This window comes from Amblyomma americanum, chromosome 2 (genome assembly GCF_052857255.1).
Source record: "Amblyomma americanum isolate KBUSLIRL-KWMA chromosome 2, ASM5285725v1, whole genome shotgun sequence".
In the NCBI taxonomy this organism is placed as follows: domain Eukaryota; kingdom Metazoa; phylum Arthropoda; class Arachnida; order Ixodida; family Ixodidae; genus Amblyomma; species Amblyomma americanum.
Genome location: NC_135498.1, coordinates 38,465,501 through 38,485,806, shown reverse-complemented (window position 1 = coordinate 38,485,806; position 20,306 = coordinate 38,465,501). Strand labels below are relative to the sequence as shown.

The 20,306-nt window shown below is 49.1% G+C and overlaps 1 protein-coding gene across 2 annotated transcripts in view; it reads left to right on the top strand.

Moving 5' to 3' along the window:
• The window catches only part of LOC144121036 (uncharacterized), an 86,526-nt gene extending 67,301 nt beyond the window's left edge, over positions 1–19,225 (top strand). For both annotated transcript variants that reach the window (XM_077653942.1, XM_077653943.1), the window contains exons 2-9: positions 641–1,001; positions 2,875–2,972; positions 4,405–4,577; positions 5,517–5,704; positions 7,271–7,423; positions 8,989–9,141; positions 9,602–9,744; positions 10,760–19,225. In XM_077653942.1, coding sequence (XP_077510068.1) covers positions 752–1,001; positions 2,875–2,972; positions 4,405–4,577; positions 5,517–5,704; positions 7,271–7,423; positions 8,989–9,141; positions 9,602–9,744; positions 10,760–18,124 — 8,523 coding nt within the window. In that variant the 5' untranslated portion in view covers positions 641–751 and the 3' untranslated portion in view covers positions 18,125–19,225. The remainder of the gene's footprint in view (positions 1–640; positions 1,002–2,874; positions 2,973–4,404; positions 4,578–5,516; positions 5,705–7,270; positions 7,424–8,988; positions 9,142–9,601; positions 9,745–10,759) is intronic.
• The last annotated feature ends 1,081 nt before the right edge of the window (positions 19,226–20,306 follow it).

The window sequence follows — 20,306 nt, the reverse complement described above, 5'->3', positions numbered from 1 at the left end:
GAATGAGTTTGGTCCTAAACATTTGGGAATAAACGTAGCTTAACCTGTAGAGAAAAGGTACTGCAAGAAACAGTAAAGACCAGCGTGAATCTAAAGCTCACTGTTTCTTTACGCGATTTCTCCTCGTGTCTTCCCAATTTTCTGATATGATGTCCCGTGGCGTCACTTCTAAACGCATTCCATCCGTCCAAGCTGTTCTGCAGGATATGAAAGTTCTAAGCTTTGCGTGCGCTGTAGTATGCACCTTAATCAGATGTTCAATAGTCAGCTACTCAGCAAAGTAATCTGTACTTAATAGCATTCAGTGTGCCTCAGCTCGCCCATTTTTTATTTGAGGACATTTGCTTTCATTCGCCTTCGTTTGTACAGCTCCTGCCGTCAGAAACTACTACGCGTGTTTGGGCACGCTGCGGAACTTCGTCTAACGAGCGACGATGATTTTGACGTGATTGGCACTTTGCGAAAGGCGAAAAAGCAGAGCATTGGTATCGTGCGAGAGTGTCCTCAGACGGCCTCGAGCAAATCGATTTCGTTGAATATATCATTCAATGCTCTACCAACTACAACTCGTTCGGTTTATATTAAGTCGTACAAGCATAGCAGGAAAGTAACAACGCGTGCACGTTATGGTTCCTTACAGGAATTCCCCCGACGGGTGAAGTGACCCGCCCAGCCCCATGCTGCCGAGATAAGGCTCTCGGCTACAAGCCAGCGGACAGCGGCGCCAGAGGGGGCCCCGGCAGCTTAGGCGATGGCGTCGCCACTGCTGCACCATGGGAGGCATAGAGGAGCTGCTGGGCTGTGCCTGGCGGCGGCCACGGCGCTGGTGATGCTCTGGTGTGTGGCTCCAGGAGCCAACGGCGCCTCTTACGGCCGCAATCAATGGCTGTGGGTGCCGTTCAAGTATCACGACTACGAGGCCATGACCGGAGTCCTCATTAACGCTACGACCGTCAGGCCGGACCTGGCGACGATGTACTCCATAGGACAGTCGAGACAAGGCACGTGCGGTTGTTGTAATACTGGCGAGGCTGGTTGTGACTTTTGAACTTTCGATCTTAAAGATATAAGGTGACACCTTCCCGTGTGCACGTTAGTTCCCCTTTCGGTTTCAGATCATACAGGTGCAAGAGTTTTGAATATAATTTTTAAAAAGTTAGGGCTGAAACAGCTACCCCCGAGAAGCCAGCGATAAGTTCTGCAAGCGTTTCTATATTCATTCCATTTTGATGATGATGATGATGATGATGTCCTCAGGCTAAATGGTGCGGAGCAGCTGCCGGTGGCGAGGCGCCGTGGCTGATCACGTGGTTCGTCACGTGGTTGTTCACGTGACCAAGTTCCACTCGGCCAGCTGTAGCTATCGCGTCACTCTAGGTTTAACCAATGCTAAACCACCGCCAATTGTTTTGACCTTCATATATGCACCACGACTTTTCTTCCTCTTTCTCTCTCTTCTGGTATCTGTGCCTCGTTTACCATCTCCTCTAGCTCAAAATGGCAAACAAATCGTCCTTTCTAATTATTCTTTCCGAAAATATGGAAAGGTCAGAGCTCTTTATTAACCTCATTAGCATCTGGTTAAGACAGCTCCGCTCACTGAATAAAAAGCACGAGAAAATTATAACGTAGTGCCACTTTTTCACAAGTCTAAAAAAAGGAGTAGTTATTACTCTACTGAGAAAATAAAAAGATTATTTGCATTCACGTTGATTCAGGAGAGCATGCAAAGCACGTTAGAGCACAAAGCACGCTAACCATTCAGCAGCTACCAGCTGCGTATACCCCCACGCGCTTTCCAGACAACGCCCACGGCTGCAAACATGGGCGTGACGGGGAAGAAATAAGTAGCTCTAAGTATGTAGGTGAACATCTTGCGACATTGCATTCCAAGCAGTGGCTTGTCTAGCAGCCAGCCGCGATGCAATCTATCTCTTCGTTTGACAGCGGCAAGGAAAGGCTAGTCATGCGCTGGTGTTTATAACACGCACAAAGAGCACCGCGTGCGCTTTGCGGGCTTCTTTTTCCAGTTAGTAATATTTTATATCCACATTCTGTATTTGTTCCTTAATCATAGCACGCAAGCGCACCTATAGCAGGGCTGGGCCGTGGTATTCTGATCTGACAGCTCCTTAGCACGGCAAAAGCGCTTCCTTTATAATTCTTTGTTGCACCTATCAGTGCCTCACAAGCTATTATCCGTTGGAGGGGTGCTGGAATCTAAACCACTCCCTTCTGGCGGCCCAATAGTTTTGCATCGTGCCACAGATTCGTATAGCAAAAGAGAATATGCCACATTTCTTTTTATCTTAGTACGTTATATCACCACTCATTTTCTGACAGAGGCGTTCCAGCTGCAGTAACGTTGAACTCTCTACATTGACACCTTGACTTGCCCTCGTTTCCTGGAAACTGTGTCGCGGGCTCATTAGGCAAAGCGCGGCTTTAGTCGCAGTTTACTTCCTTCTCTTGTTGAAAACATTTCGCTTTTTTTATTACAATTTTTTTGCACAAGCAGTTTTAATGCGGTGACATGCAGACTTAAAACAAGCACGTGCTATGATTATATAACCGTTTCAGTGGGAGCTACAAGGCGCTTATAAATTAGATCTAACAAGGGTGTCACACAAAAAGGGAAGATCGTCCACAGGTTGTCGTAAATCCACACCGTTCCTCAAAGTCAGGCTTCGTCTTCGGGGAACACTGTTGCCAGCATATTTTCTCTTCTCACTCGTTCGAGCTGTGACATCGGGGCGTTTGACGTCGCGAGCTGTTTCGTTTCAGTTTGTTTAGGTTATGACCCTTCACCCTCTCCTAAACAACACTTCCGGCCATTCGGTCTTTTTGCCGACCCTCTTCTGACTCTCTCTACAGGACGAGAACTATGGGTCCTATTACTGACGTCACGCTCAACAAACAACAAGTTGCTGAAGCCGTCCATGAAATACGTCGCCAACATGCACGGCAACGAGGTACGTAAATTACCTGTAGAGTTGTTTTTATAAGCATCACAGTTGAAGAATTTAATCACTGCGCAATTGTTTTGTTAAGAATCATAACAATAGAAGTTAAGACGTTTCGCAGTCTTGCGACGATATTGAGGCAAAAGAAAAGCTTTTTTTTTCTGGACAACTTTGCGCCCGCAGAACTGCAGTAATTGTGTATATTCATTAATTATTCTCGTATTTGGTTCCATATAACAATGAAGCCCTCTAAAGGAGCCACATTGTACTTTTGGATCACTTTGAAGTTTAATCATCAGTAATTACATATTTTTTTCACATGAGTCTCCATTGTTCCCAGTATTTGTGTATTTTTCAGCCATCTGTAGTGTGCTTTGTGGATTTGCTTGTTTTCACATTCGCCTTCGCTCATTCTCATTTTGCAGTTGCCAACTTTTGCATTTCATGAAGCACCTGGGACTTAAAGGCTAAGTACAGTGACGTCGTATGTCATATAGAGTACAAATCATTTCAGCAAATATTTTGCATTTCTGTATTTGGAGATGTCACTAAGTCATACAAGAAGTGTCTACTTTTTATACAACGAAGCAGAATATTCAGAGGCAACTTATCAGCTGTGCTGTGAATGTCCAACGGGTACCGCTTTCGAGCAGGCAGTGTCGGTAGAGTATATTTTCTACCGTTTATATTTATTCAGTCTGTCTGTTCAGTCTGTTTATATTTATTCATTTGCCAGGGCAGCACTTTGAGTTGCCGTTCTGGTCAGAGGAAATATAACCACTACCTAGACCCGCAACGTTCAGTTCATTTCTGCGTTCTCCTGAATACAGAGAATCGCGTTATGTTTGAGGTGTTATTTTTGCAAAGGAATTCTCCACACGAGATGAAGATAACATAAAGAAAATAAGACATCTTTAGGTGCGAAAGAGGAAAATGCCGCGTATATCATTGTTTAAACAGTTTGAACCGCGTTCAATAGCGTGCGCGGTCAACAGGGTGATTGATTAAAGGAATTATGATTGGCAGTAATAAGTATATTGAAGACATGAGGGCTTTTTATCACAGTTGAAGAATCCACCTGCCACAGACATTGGTCGGCCTCGTTTACCATGGTATATATAGGGTAACGGTACAGATCGACTGCAGTTTAGGCTGGAACCAATTCCTGAAATAGGCCTATCGTTTGTATACCAGTCGTTGTGAGAAAAAAAACTTGGCGCCTGTGCTCGTTAAATGATTGGAAACGATCATTAACTACGTAGTTTCTGTACTCTCGTTGTGATTGCTATTCCGAACTAAGTATGCTTCTGTCACGAACTGAACCATTTCGATATATCGTTTACTCGTTTGTGATGATGGGTGCGATGTTCAAGCTTCAAACTGGTGGAAAGGCATCGGTGAATCGTAAATCAAATTCGCATTCTCTTTGCCGTCAACTCAGGTGGTGGGTAAGGAACTGATGCTGCACTTGATTGCGCACCTGATCAACGGCTACGACACCGACCCGCGTATACGGTGGATGCTGGACAACACCAACGTGCACATCATGCCCAGCATGAACCCCGACGGAATGTCCATCTCCAGGGAAGGGCAGTGCGTCGGACTAAGGGGAAGGTGAGCCGGAATGCACACAGGTGCCGAAAGAAAGGGGGCGCCGTCTCTTTCAATGTTTACGTATACACTTCTTACCCCCCCCCCCCCCCCCGTTTGACATTACTACTTCACTGCAATTCTTTCCTCCCTGCAAGGACACTGCTGCCGTGCTTGCCCCAGAAACGCATTACAACAAAAATTGGAAATGAGGAATACGGATTCAAATGGCGTACAATCGATGTAACATAAAGGGACAGTGAGGAAAAACTGAAGAGTGCCGGTATCGGTAAATTACCGTATTATCTGAGAAAACAAAAATGCTACTTCCACGAAAATGAAGCTTCTATAAACTCGAACAGCTAAAAAAATGGAATACAGGTGTTGCCACTGCCGACCGCTCTCGCAAGCAAAATGCGCTCCGTCAAGAGAATTCTTTATTAGCGCGGATCCCTGCAGGCATATAGGCTACGCAGCCATTCACTTCTGAACAGGGATCACGGACTCTTATTCGATATAGACTTCCCCAGTTTGAATAAAGTGGCTTGAAAATTGCTAAATACAATTTCCTCGGCGATAAATGGGCGTTTTGCGGCCGAAAAATCATGAACATGGCCAGAAAGAGTCATGGAATCGATTTCCACCAGGAACAAAGGTTCCCTCCTCCTTCCTTCCCTTTCCTTCGAACTCCTTCTTGCAGTATGGCGTCCCAAAAACCGCCGCAGACTTGAATTTACATGTGCCGTCTGCAGGGCAGCGGTTCAGTCTCCTTGCTTTTGATTTCTCCGTGTCGCATGGCTCCGTGCGTACTTCTTACGTTGCGGCGTAAGTAATGGTGCATGGCATACTATTCGATGTTTCCCGTTCGACGTAACTTCTACGAATATGTGCGTGCAATGAGCGATCATTATATGGCGCTTGTACTGCGCAAACCTATATACTCACTGCATGCATCCCCGACAGGTACAACAGCGCCGGCGTGGACCTGAACCGCAACTTCCCGGACCCCAGCCACACGGTGCGCACCGTGGAGGAACCGGAGACGGCTGCGGTGCGCAAGTGGATCGACAGCATCCCGTTCGTGCTCTCGGGCAACCTGCACGGAGGAGCCATGCTGGTGCGCTACCCGTACGACGACACCTACGGACAGAGTGAGCTAGCTAGCTTCATTCGAACTGCTCTCTGTGCGCTGAGACATAAGGGGCGTTCACACCTGCGAGTCGCGGACAACTCAAGAACCAGGCGGCTTTCCCCCGTCAAAGAACCTCCACTCGAACCAATGGCGTTGGCTGATTTCCATGAGACAGCTAGCGCTACGATGCAGGGAGTGGCAGATGAAAGGGGATAGTCCCTGTCCTACATAGTCCGAGGTGGTCCCCTCCTTGCATTGTCGGCCCACTCCCTGCATTGTGAGGGTAGCAGGCTCATGACAATCGGCCAATGCCAGTGGCTGGAAGGGTGTCCACTGACGGGGAAGAGCCGCTTCGTTCTTGAGTTGTATCCGACTATAGTTTCGGTCAGTCGTTGAGGTGTCTCACTGCTTTCCCAGTCCTATAGAACCGTAACTAATCAACTGAAACCGGTCGCGCGAAGTCCACGACTCGCAGGTGTGAATATGCCTTTAGCTCGCAAACCCTCCGAACGATGGTGCCTCTGATTCTGACATGTCGTGTTTTAACGCGAAAAGCAAGAGTGGGCTGTCATAAGTTAAAATGAGAAAAATCCACATCTTAAATATTAAAAAAAAACGGGACAAGTCGATGAACTTCGGAACTCTTCGGCTAAACGAAGCTATACTTATGCCATAATATACAAGTACTCTCAGCCCTCGACACGGTGATCATATAGCTGGTCGCCCTATCATTCTTTAATTTTGTATATTGCCTGGTGTACACGTTTTGTACACAATGTAGTCCCCTGCCATCTAACTTTCGATTGTTATGCCATAGAAGTTCTTTACAAAAGCACATACTCAACAATTCGGGACAAAAGCATTTTTGAGCCGCTTATGGACGCAATTTTTTCATATAACGTAAGATTTCATTATAACAATAAATATATGCGCAGATCACCCAACGGCATGTTTTGCATTTTTTTTCTATTAAAGTTTTTGCAATTGTCGAAAGCATTCCCTACCGGCGTTCTATGACAGTCTTAACTGTTCGATGCGATCGATGGAAACGCTTTAAAATAAATATTTTGCTACATATCAGAAGAATGTACCATTACCTTCAATATTTCTACAACAATATCTAAGTTCTCCAGTTTTCAAAATTTTTGTCCGACAACGTTGGACATGCAAACGTGCATACAAGCAAATACACACCATTTTCACAAGCATATCCCACTCACGCAAGCAAAATGCAAACATCGTAGGTGCATGACACCCGCAAACAAATCGCAAGCAACAGAGCACACTGCACTTGCCCACGTGTGCGCAGCAACTCATGAGCATGCTGCAGTACATTTAATAATAAGCTAGAATTTAACAAAAATGAATATGACGAAACCAAATCGTTATTCCCTTTGAGTACCTCGCCACCCTGTCCTCACACTTTAGAAAGACAGCAGACGTAATGACGTATTACTTAATTTAGTTTGGTTTCTCTTCAAAGGTGTTGCGCGATGATACATTCATAGCGACAGAAACGCTAAACGCCCACTGACATGTGCGTGCCTGCTGCGTCTAATCCAAACTGCTCTGACTGCACCCACAGACACGGTGGAGTCGAGGACACCGGATGACGACGTCTTCCAGCATCTGGCACGAACCTACTCGTTAAACCACCCGACCATGCGCCGCTTCTCCTGCGAGCGTCAGACGTACCACGACGGCATCGTCAATGGTGCCAAATGGTACCCATTCAAGGGTGGGTACATCGTGTCTATTTTGCTGCCTTGGTAGCCCTGAGTGTCGAGTAAAATGTGTCAGCAGTTATCAGCGCTTATGTAACCTACAGCCGCTTTTCTCCATGCTTTTCTTGATGTCATTTTTCCTGGGCTACATATTTACTTTACCTCCCCAGATCATAGCTTCCTCTATATTAAGAGGTTATGTCTACTCTAGACATAGTGGGTATAGCTGCAAAGCCTAAAGCTCATAGGTCACAGTTCCTTACAAGACTCTCTGGCCATTCAGCCAACTAAACCGTTATATTAACCATTACTAACGGTTCCATCCTTCAATACGCACAAACGCACGCTCGCTGACGAAGTCATGCTCATTTTGAAGGCATTTTTATGGGCGCACTTTCTTTTCTGTTCTGATTTGAAGATCTCTCATGAGGCTATAGTCGGATGCAGCTCAAGAATGGAGTAGCTCTTCCCCCGTCAAGGACCCCCTTCAAGGCAATGGCGTCGGCCGATTCTCATGAACCTGCTAGCGTCACAATGCAGGAAGGGCAGATGAAAGGGAATAGTCAACTCCCTTCATGGTGAAGGATAGTCCTCTCCCTGCATTGTCACGCTATCAGGTTCATGAGAATCGGCCGACGCCATTGCCTTGAAGGGGGTCCTCTGACGGCTGAACAGCCGCTCCATTCTTGAGTTGTATCCCACTGTAGACCCTACGACATAACGGACGCAGGCTAATTTCCGTAAAACACGAGAAACCATCTGTCACTTCTAAACTGCACTCATTTCCCCCCCAAAAAAACGACCCTTCAGGCAGATATGCATCATCTGACCAGTGTACCGCTGCGATGACATGCTCCTGGGAAAATTATGCAGGTATAGGCAAAAGCTAGCCACTATCGTGCTTGCCGCACCCCTGCGTCGCTCGCCGGACTGCTGGCTCCGCCGTTCAACGGCCAGCGACTGCCTGCTGGGACCGTTGGCATGCGCCGTTTCTTGCCCGTACACGCCCCGACTTCCTCCTCGGTGCAAGCAGCCGTTGCGCGCTACTGCACTTACTCCCTTCATTGTTCCGTTCGCAACCAGCAGACACGCGCCATTGGGTGCAGCCTTCGTCAAAAATTTATCTATTTATCGACACGAAATTAAACATGACAATTTTCTTAAGGTTTTAATGGGAGTGACTATTACTTATGTGACCGAATATTACTGATGTATTCGCAGCGTTTCTCAACCCTATAGTACACTCCAAACAGAAAGGCATAAAAAGGGAGTAAAAGCAGTAAAAAAGCTGCCCTCCAGTGCACTACCTTTTATAAAAAAGCTGCACTAGAGGACACTTCACTCTCTCTCTACTCCAATATAGGCGTACTCGCATTTAGAGTGTAGTTTCATGTTGCATATAGCACATAGCGTATGTGCTCTCGCCCGCAAACGCAGCAGCCGTGCATCGCTAGCTTGGCTGCGAGAAATGTCTAGAGGAAATTTTGTTTTTGTCTTATTCCTTTTAGACTACTTGCTTCTCTATACTGTGGCTTATGCGGGGTCTCATTTGGACGTCGTTCCCAATTGATGATGGCAGGAAGCATGCCTGATTACACGTACGTACAAGGAGGCTGCATGGAGGTGACCTTGGAGCTTTCCTGCTGCAAGTACCCGCTGTCGTACCAACTGCGCCGCTTTTGGATGGACAACCTCAAGCCGCTCATGAAGCTGCTCGAAGAGTCGCAAAGGGGTAAGGACAGGCACCATTACTCCTCCGTAAGGCGACAAACTGGTTCCGGTACAGACGAGCAGCTTTAGTAGGATTGTTTTGTTTTCTCAAGGTTTAGGCGCCTCTCGTTATCCGGCGCTGTGGATGAGCAGATGTAGCTCACCCCGGCTAAGTACCAGGTTGAATTGTTGTTTACTGCAGATGCGGTCATCTTGACACAGGCAGTGCTCAAAACGACCCGTGCGCCGAGATTTCACTTCCCTTTAAAGAATTCAGCGGAGTGAAATTTAATCCTCAGCTCTCCACTACGCCATATTTCATAGCCCACAGGGTAGGCGAGTCAACAACAATCTGTTAACTTGCAAAGGCCGTATAGGTTGTTTTTTTTTTGTGATCGCTGGTATTATCGAATCTCCACAGAGTGGGCATTAGCTTCAGATACAATACTTGACACGTTTTCTTCTTCCTAACCAAATCGCAGGCCTGCGAGGAATTATCACCGATGACGTAGGCTATCCTGTTACCAAAGGCAGGCTCATGATCAAAGGACGCTACATGCCGTTTAGGACAAGTCAGAAGGGAGAGTACTGGAGGATCTTGCTGCCTGGAAGATATACGCTAATGGTAAGTGTATCCTGGCTACCTCCTCGGCACACTGTGATTTAATCCTTGTTCGCAGCTTCATTTATTGTTGGCGCTGTTCTTGTCATTATAAGTCCTTTCACGATAAAGACTTTCCCACCAGTTGTGTCACACGGGATTTAAAAAACTACATTTTAGCAGTGAAAAAGGGTTGAGGAGGAGCCTCATTCCGCTAGCCATCGTTTCGACAAGAGGACTTTATAGACGAAGAAAAGCTCACCTGTCGAAATATTCGCTAGAGGACTGAAGCTCATCCCGATTCTTGTTCACGTTGTTTTGTGTTGTCAAGAATCCCATCTTCCTGCCTTCTCTCTACATTTTAGCACTGTTGTTTAAGTTAAAAATTTGGATACGATAAAAATAATTTCCAAAAACTGAGGTGCTTAGATTATGCATTTCCCCGTAATGGGGGTAACAACTTGATCCACTCAGTTATGCAACTCTGTGCCTTGACAGCGCTGGCTCTTGTAACCTTTAACAATGAGCATGTTACACGGCCAGCTACTAAAGAGATGTCGCGCAGAAGTCTAAATCCGATAGGTTAATGAACAAATGTCGAACAGTTAAGAATTGATACAAATGTTGCATAAGCCTCCTAAGTACCGATTCCTTAGCGTGTGCAGTGCAAAAAGCTAATAACCTTCACAATATTTCGTAATGTTTTACACGTATTTTCCCAAAGTAGTCTTTAATTCCTCATCGAAAAACAGTAGCTAAGCGATCGTTTGTGTTGCCTCTCGGTAAGACCTACAGGACACGAGTGGAGTGTCAGGTGTGGTCAAACGCACAACTGGCTCGGAGAATTAGGGCTTTTGACTTACCGGCCTCACGTTTCGAAGTTATATTTAACTCCTGCACTTTAAGAAATGGACTTGTGCTGTTAAAACTGAAGACAACAATGTGTCATGAACCCTTTCGAGTAGAAAAGTTCAATCCATAAAGACGGGCTTATAAAACTCGACGTTTAAATCTGCTTCAACTTCTGTTATTTCCGCAGGCATCGTCTCCAGAACACAACGACGTAGAAGTTCCCGTCGAAATTGTAGACGGCCAGACGACGGTCGTGAACATCACGCTGACTCGCAAGGTTCGCTCGTACTATCCCTCCGACGTAAACCAAGCGCACTACGACAACTTTGTGCCCAGCCACGCCAGCATTACCAGCAACGCCAAACCAAACCTCGATGACGAAGACGACGTTGACACGACAGACAACTCCCTCTCGGCTCCCAACTACAACAACCTGGAGCCATTCGCTTCCTCCGGCAAGAACGGTGGTTTTCGTGAGAAGGAAGGTCCTTCTCAACCGGTAGCCGACTATTACCACGCTCTGTACCAGGCTTTGCGAACGTTGTCGACCGGAGATTCGCGCAACAAGCCAGACGACTTCGACACACATCCCATAACGGGACCCTCTACGTTCCAGGAGCTTCCAGGTGAGAGACGAGCCTATACTACCGCTGGCAGCAGTCCGATAGGCTCCATGGCCATTCAGCGCCGCACATCCGTTGATGATGAGCCTGAGTTCCTCGAAGACACACAACTTGAAGATCCGCTCAACTATAGCCACCCAGTGACGGCTGTTCCAAGCACAACTCCCGCTCCTATTACACTTCCTCGCACCCAGACACGAAGGACGCCCAGTGCTGTAGCCTCGCAAGAAGGTGCTCAGCAATATACTCGATCCTCCGAACCAACAGGACGGCCTACTCACAGCCAAACAGTCACAGGGACTTCAAGCCGTGACATAACAGAAAGCGATGCGAGAAGTGGTAACACTGGGAGCACCGACGTACTTGAAGACGTCGCTGCTGTCACCAGACCACGGTCGGAGCAGCCGATTTCCAGCACGGGACGTTGGGTCACGGGTGGGCCTATGGAGATGACCCTGAGGACGGACGCCGTCAACGTCAATGGTCCGAGGGGGACGGTGCGGTCTATTTCTTTCGAACCGGACAAAAACCTCACCGCGACGTCGCGCGCTAACCTGCGCCAGACATCGGCACAAGGAGAGGTTACACAGACTACGAAGCCCCCCGTGTACAGGACTCGTATGACAATTACGTTAGCAGAAGCTATTCACAAGTATGACTTGACTACCGCTGCGCGCGCAGAAATACCCTCTTCTACTTACGCAGGAACACAAGGCCCTCGCAGCACCACACATACCAGCAAGTACGGTGGTCCGCTGTTGACGTCAAACGCTGAGGCGCAGAACCCATCACAGGGCCTGCAGACCACTCAAACCACTGGAGACGGAGCAACAACCGCTGACAGAAACAGAGAAACAACGAGGTACGCTGAGAACCCTGAGCAAAGCAACCCTGGTTCAGGCCGTCCGGGACCACAGAAATCCACTTTCACGCCAGTGCCACGTAGAACAAGTTCGCAGACGCATCAGACTGCTAGCATATCGCACTATGATACGCTTCCAGCTTCTATATTTGCAACGGAAACAACTGAAACAGAACCGCCCTCCGCTAACGTCCACGATGATGAGTCTCATATGAAGCCACCTGCACCAGAGACAAGTCAGACAAATGAACCTGGACCAGAGTCTCGCAAGCATTCGCCATCTGTTCCTGAAATTCAACAAAGCGAACACCTTCCAGAGACACCCAGACAAGAGCCGCAATCTCCTTACCCCACGACTTACCCTCCGACTGCTCCAACAAAGTCAACAAAGACTACTAAAAAAGCCCACTACAACGAACAAGGTGTAACAAGCAGCGTGGAGTATGACCCTGAGTCTTCACTTTCACCAGGGTTAAGTTCACACTCAGCAAGCAATCAACCAACGAATAACGCGAAACCATCGACGCGTCAGGCCTCCTCTCGCTCAACAACTCGACCGGAATCTAAATACGCGTTACCGACACAGGATACAACATCTAGGGCCGAAGGCCGCGTGACGGCAACAGGCAGACGTACACGCCCACAAACCACATCGAGGCAGACAACAAGCGCGGAAGATTACGCTTTTAAGCCAGAAAAGAAAATCCAAGAAGAACTCACACCCGGAGCGCCGCCTTCTCCGACAACGATATTCGAGCGCATGCGGCAAAGAGTACGCAACTCAACGCTTCCCACAAGCACCAGCAATCGGCCGCTGACACCGACGCTAAACGCAGACACTTCGCCTTATTCATGGACCAAAGTGGGAAAACTGGCCTACGGCACATTCCCGTCCGAAGGTGACCTGTCAAAAGAAGCCGGCGCTGACCGTTTAGAGGACGAACCGTTTAGGAGAATACCAAAGACCACGAGCGGTCCAACAACAGTAAGAAGCCGGCAAGAGCACGTAAAGACGCATTCAACCGCTGCAATTAGCCTCTCTAGCCCCACACACATTACGTCGAGGCAACCCCACACGACAGCGCATTCGCAAAAGCCTGTAGCGTCGACACATGCATTCGAGACGCCGGCACCCACAGCGCGAAATCGCGGCACATCTCAACATTACGGCGCAGTCGAATATACACCAACCTCCTCTGTCGCGCATACTCCCACCACTCAAGATAGCACTGCGACGACACCTAATGCTGAAGACATCACTCCAACGAGGAAATTTGTTACTGGTACCAGGCAGAGATTTGCCCCGAAACCAATGCGAAGCGGCCATCTGCGACGACCGTTCATTCCGTCAACAGAAGAGCCTTCTAAAAGCAGAGACACGCTTCGTCCAACCGCGGAGCCCAATAGTGGGTTCACGACTTCATTGCGAAGCGGCGACCGAAGTTCACTCTCAGCTGACGCGAATGGAGCTGCGAATGTGGAGAAATCCCAGCAAGCAGGACAAGGGCCGGAAACGCAGCATCTCGCTACGAGGCCACTTCACCAAGATGCTCCAGAGCAGCCTGTGAAACATGATTCGCCCACAGGGACAGCAGACCTGGGTCCGTCGACTGTCCAAGTCACGCAAACATCGCAAAGAGATCTCGTCATACGTGGACGCTTGATAACAACCAAGGGTCAGACGGAAAAGAGCACGGCTTATCCAGAGTCCACACCGCCGGCTGGCAGCGCAACGTCGCACAGGCAACCAAGCTCCACGCATTCATTTGTTCCAGACACAACCCAAAGTCTCACATCCCGGCGTCCAGATCACGTGTCGACAGAAACTCTTAGGGCGACAAGAAGACCCGTGGTTTATATAACATCTGCGGAACAAAGTGGCTACGTGCCGCCAGCCAGGGAATCGGATCTCAATGTACCACCGGAACAGCCGACCGCTCAACCACGGCGCACAAACAGACCACAGAGGCCCCAACACACCCTAGCAATGGCGGATGAAAGACCACAGAGCCAGGAGTCGCCGCATCTGACATTGACCGCTAGGCCGAGAACTCCTTATACGACTCCTCAAGACTCCTCGTATAGCGTGAACCAACGTCCCTTGCCTTCCTCAGAAGCGTTGCAGCCACAGTATTCCGGCAATAATCGGGACCGCTATACTCCCCAGGCTACCAATGCTCCTCCAGTACCAAAAACTGTTCAAGAAGGAGGTCCGACAAATTTCAGGCCCTTCTATGGCTATAGCCGTGATACCATTGTAGTACCAAAGCGAGGTCCAACTTCGCCAGAGCCTCTAGCTCGGACCACATATGGCCAAAACGACCAGAACGAGTTTACAGGCACCGGAGGCGAAACGTCGACAGCGGACAATGTTGGTCAATTTCAGTTCAGAACCACGACTGGGGTACAAGCATCTGCTGATGCCTCAGCACTTGTGGAGCCAGCGGGTACCGCGCATTCATCGCCAGCATCGCCGTCGCCAGCTGTGTCAAGTTTAAAGGACATATTTACATCGTACCAGCCACCACTAGGACCTGTACCCGCTTCAGTACCTCAGCAGCAAGGTACGCCGAGACCTTCACCAAGAGCGCACGTGACGGTTCCTGCGAGGCCCCGAGAACAGCTCACCAGGCCAAAAACTTTGCCAGAATCCTCGCAGACCCCGAAAGAATATCTGAACCATGACAAGACGACAGATGCGCGTGATGGTTCAGTCACGCCGACAGCACCGGAGCAGCTTGGTAGAATGATATTGAAGGACTTAACAGCTGCCCAGGTAGCTGATCACCCAGAAAAAATCTTCAAAATTCAAGGAACACTGATGTTGGAAAATGCTGGGCCGAAAGAGGTGGATGATACAAGCGGCGAGTTAGGCCGCACGACACTCACTCCGAGACCTGCCAGCTTAGATTATTCTACCACGCTGAACGACAGGATCCGGCCAAGCTCAGTTAGTATTCCAGTAAGAAATGAAAATGGGGGCCAGGCATTTCCAACCGCAACGCCGCCACGACCAACACGCCCACAGACCGATAGTCTGCCGCTTTACACAGAAACAAACAGGCATCATAAGCCGACTGTGCCACCGCGGTTCGCAACATCAACCATACAAAAGCCCCAAAGTCCACTTGGAAGTTTGCCTGGCGATAGGGCGCACACAACATTCAGTCCATCTTCAAGGGGCACGGCTCTGACTAGAGGGGACGAGCTGCAATACGTTGACCAGAGTACCTACAATGCTGCTGCCGTTCCCACGCAGTTTCAAACAACGACCGACTTCATACAGTCTGGACCAAGAGAAATAGTTACGCCCCAACGTCATGACAATCAGGGTAAAACACAGACACACTCCCACCACACGACTGCTGCCGATAGAGATCACAGTGTCGAGCCTCCAAAGTCCCCTCAGCTTCACACACAAACTCAGGGTGGTCCCTCTGAGGCAACTGTGATATCTTACAGTGCTAACCAAGGAACTTCGCAAGTGCAAGCAATATCTGGCCTGTCGTCACAAAGCGTAGCTCCTGCTAACACCAGGACCACGCAGGAAATTAAGGCGTCCACAGAAGAACGGTTCGTGTCTTCTCCCGGCACAAGTAGGCCCAGTCAGTCCTTATCCCGAGAACCAAGTAGCCAAATTCCTCATCAGGATCGAACAACCGGTTCAGTGCGCACGGTTAGTCAACCCGATTCCGCGACATTCCCGGTGACGCAAAGGTTACAACATGAAACTAAATCTGCCACGTCTGCTGGATCACGGCTGCCCACCATATACAGTTTCACAACAAGGCACGAAGCTAATGGGCCAGCAGTCGAGGCAGCGCGTGCGGTGCAACATGAAAATGTTCAGCAGCAGCACTTAAGAGGTAATAAGTTCGCCACAACACACACTGTTTACGGAACACAACCCCAAGAAACAGAAAAGCAGCCCCCTTTGAGGAACACACCGGAACAGAACGGCTACGTTCCCCCCACAACATTGCCAGTTTTGTTTGAGTATGACCCGAATACCCGTGATTACAAGAAGTCAGCTCCGCATACGGCTGAAACAGCAGATGTTCAAGGCGGCAACACATTTTCTGCTGCTATGATTCAGGGCCAAGCCGATCTCGACAAGGCGCCGAATTCAGGCACAACAGTCAACGCACCAAGACAGCACACTCAGCCATATGCACCTCCTGCAGACGCTGGGCATACAGAGACGGCAGCACTAGTCTCGGCCCCGGCCACAGCCCCACAGGGCTTTCATCAAGTTCAGCACGTAACCAGTACACTTGCCGGAGAAACACCATATCAGAGACCTTCAAAAGAGCTGAATGCAGTTCACCACGACTCTACCTCGCAACATGAAGAGGAGCCGCACTTTCAACATGACCACTTAGATCACACGATAAAAACGGAGCTGCCGAAATCTACAGGTCCCGCATCCACTCCCGAAGCCCATGCGCCTCCTAATCTGCACCACACCACTCGACCACAGACTCACACGCGGCCTTCTCTCGAAGACTTTACTCCCGAAGAGCTGAGCAGAGCCTTAGCTGCACTTCTGAAAGCGTCATCTTCAAAACGCCCACCGAACGCCGACCTAGGCAATGCCCCACCGCCGAATGAAAACAAGGGAATACCGTCCTTCAGCAGTCAAGAGGATGCGAACGGCGACTCTTATGCTGGCAAACATGAAGATCCCACCACTGTAGAGCACCCTGGAGCTAACACTCACCCGTCTGGACCCGACTCCTTGTCGCACAACCGTCCGACTTCTCAGGAGGTGTACAGTGTAACGTCCTTCGAAAGCACGCAAGCTTACCCGGGTGGACCACCTCAATCCAATGTCGCATCGCACGTCGTAAACAGAGATCCCGCGCCCACAGCCGGCCTTGTCGTTCCACAAGAAACGCCACTACCAGAGCCAAGGCCCCCACAGCACTCCTTCCCCGAATCACTAATGGCGTACCATGACAGCGAGGAGCTACACAGCGCGCCGCCTAAACCTACGATCCCTCCTCAGTTCCAGACCACGTCATCGGCCGAAACTTCAACAGAGTTGCCTCACGGGGATGACAAATTTCTTCAATTCTCGACGGCTGTTCCATCCGGGGAAGTAAATTCTGGCGGCAGAAACAGTGTCAGTCGTCCTGGTACCGTGTTCCCTTTTGAAGTCCCGAATACGTTCAATGTGCCCCGCAAACATGAAGAAACCTTCAATGGAGGAACATCCAGCGGGGAGTTCAAGGATTCCGCGGAAAGAAATTTCAATATTCACACAACGCCGAGCTTTGTCAACCCCCATTCCGTGGGCAACTTCTTCACCGAAGGGCATCCCGGGACCCTGACATCACCTCAGCCTCCCGTTACGAAAGACGTTAGATACGTGCCGCATAACATATTTACTACGCCTACACCGCCACCCCCGACTATCACCACGATCCCGCCACCGCCGTCGTCACCACCTCCGCGACTATTTGGCCACAACAGTGTTCAGCCAACAAGGAGACCCAGACCAACGACACATGCCCCACCTCTCCCCACCAGCCAAGAAGAGTACAGCGCCCAGCTTGAGAAGGCGATAGAAACTTTCCATCGTCTTATACAGCCGCAACGCACACCCGCCGGTAAAGTGACCACAACACCAAGACCAACTGTGAAGCAAACTTTCAGCATTCGAAATTCGAATCAAGGTTCAACCACAATAGTTGGCGGAGGGTTTACCACAGCCAGGCAACAGCCAACGCACCTAACGCACCCTACTAATGTGCTGCAAGCTCACCAGGGGTTCTTCACAGATCGCCTGCGCGCCATACAACAAAACACGCCCCCTCATCTTTTGCAGGCGACCTCTCTCAACGCCCCTTTGGACCTTACCACAGACCCCATGACCCTCTTCAACACTAATCTCCAACCGATCCAGATAAATAACCAGTTTCATTCGGCGTTGACGGGTGGTACACAGTTGCCTCTCGAAGTTGGAGGCCTCCTGCGGTCTAGGTCTTCCAGAGACACTCCTGCCAAATGCTGCTTTTCTTTGCCGAACGGAAGATTTGTCTTCAAAATTGGTACGAAGAAGTGAACGGGATATTTTAAAGGTAAACGAAACCTACCAGTGAAAGCAACGCCAGAGACGCTGGTACATGAACGCATCGTTAAAAGCTTTCAAAGATATATCTTAAACAAAAAAAAAACGCTAGTGAAGTGTAATACGTGAAGGAAGAAACAGCGAAAGATAGCGCCAATAACTGTAAAATTATGTATTCGTGTGTACAAGTATGTCATAATGGCATTGCAGACAAACGAAGTTATACATACACCATGTGACGACGGGGTGATCAAAATGAACAAAGATAGTTTCCAAGAAGTGTGTTATGCGACACAGTGCTTACTGCCTATGTACGGTGGCCATTCTTGCCACGATGAGCTTATTTTGGAGCATAATGTAGTAGTACAACTTACGGTGAACTCGTTAGCTCTAGCAACGAGCTTTGTATAGAACTGTTACACGTAATGCTGAGCAGTTCTTGCAATGTACTGGAGTTTAATGCTGGAATCACTTTTATAAGAAGGAATATACAGTCACCGTAGCGTTGAAACCGCTCCGGAGAGAGAGACAGAAGAGAGACTGGTTAATAAGCTTCGCGTAGAGGATTGCCGAGCGGGTGGAACAGAAGAGGCGAACATGATGTCATATTCTCTGCAAAGCCGGGCGACGTGCCGTGGCGAGGAGGCGGGAGATGGACATGGACTTCAGCGATTTTGCACCGGAGCTTCCACTGTGGATCATCAGTGCTGTCGTGGTGACTGCTACGCTGTGAATCATTGTATCCAGCGCTGCAGGCAGTGCAGTGAACAATACGAAGCCGCATCGGCGTGGACATCAAAGTGTTTTGTCATTGTGCTCGCGTACAACTGCGTTGTGTTCCACGAGGCAGCCACGAGGCGTATGTTTTTAAATATAAACCGCACTGCGAAACGGTCTGCTACGTTGTGCAAAGGTGAAACTGCGGGCTAGTGTTTGCTTTCGACGTTGTGGTGTCTTATGAGGTCGTTTGTGGTGCGGTGAAAATGAGAAGAGCTTACCGACCGACAAGACCCGGTGTTGAATGAACGGTGGTGCGTAGGCGATGCCATTTGAGTATGTGCCATGACATTCGCCAATAAAGTTGGAATATATTGACCCCGATGTGTTCAGTTGTGCATACTGCAAATTTAGGCGCCGAGTTAGTCGGTGCATTCTTGAATAGCGAAAAATGTTAATGAAAATGATTAATTTGCAACCAGGCCACCTGGACATTGCCAGCGTTGATGCAACGTTTATTTAAAACAAGACTTCTGTTAGAATTCTCGTGTGTGTCACAGATCCGATGCGACAATTGCGGGAAAGCAGTTGTATTTACCCTCAGTGATTACTTTGATGCTTTTACTCTAAATAATGGTTTTACTACACGCCGAGGGTTCACACATTCGACATAATTTCCTTCTGGAAGGTGAGGTGGGTGGATCATGGGTGGAGCTTCGGAGGGTGCAGGTCAGATGGGTCGAGCACGGCGACCGCCGCCCACCAGGTTTGGGAGGTGGCTAGTGGCTCCTGCTTCTGGAGGGCAGCCGGCTTTCGCACTGCGTCTTTGAATTTATCCGTAGCTTTTTCGTTCCGTTGCAGCGTGGCTTTCTAGGGGGCGAAGGTCTTATAAAGGGCAGTGGCAGGTGAGTTGGTGGTGGGTGGCGCTTCTGGAGTGTAGAGTTGTGTGGATGGGTGGTGGATGGCATCTTGGAGGGTGAAGGTGGCCAGGGTGTGGTTGGAGACCCAATAAGCATTAAAACTTCTATGAACGGCCTCCGGACGTTCAGAACATCCAAAGGAGTTCCAGTACCTATTGGGGAGTAAGATCGAGGGTAGCGATTGGTGGGTGGATTGGGAGGTGGCTGATAGGCGGTGCTTTTGGAGGCTGCGCTCTTCGAGGCTTCGAGACAACGCCGGCTTTCTCGCACTGCGACATTGGTACTCCTTTCGCAGTAAAAGAAAAGAGAGACACGGCACTAACGGATGCGTTGTAGAAACATGTGTTGCGACGTCGAGACGAGACATTAGTGCACAGGCAGCTAGACCCGACGTTCTGTCTGCGGCACTCGGTGGCCAACACGAACCACTCCAGTAACTTCTAAATAATGGTGACCTAGAAACTACGCGGGGAGTGTGAGTGGTGACGATCCTATATATCTCGCGCAGTTTTCTGCCGAACCTATGTTCCTATATATCG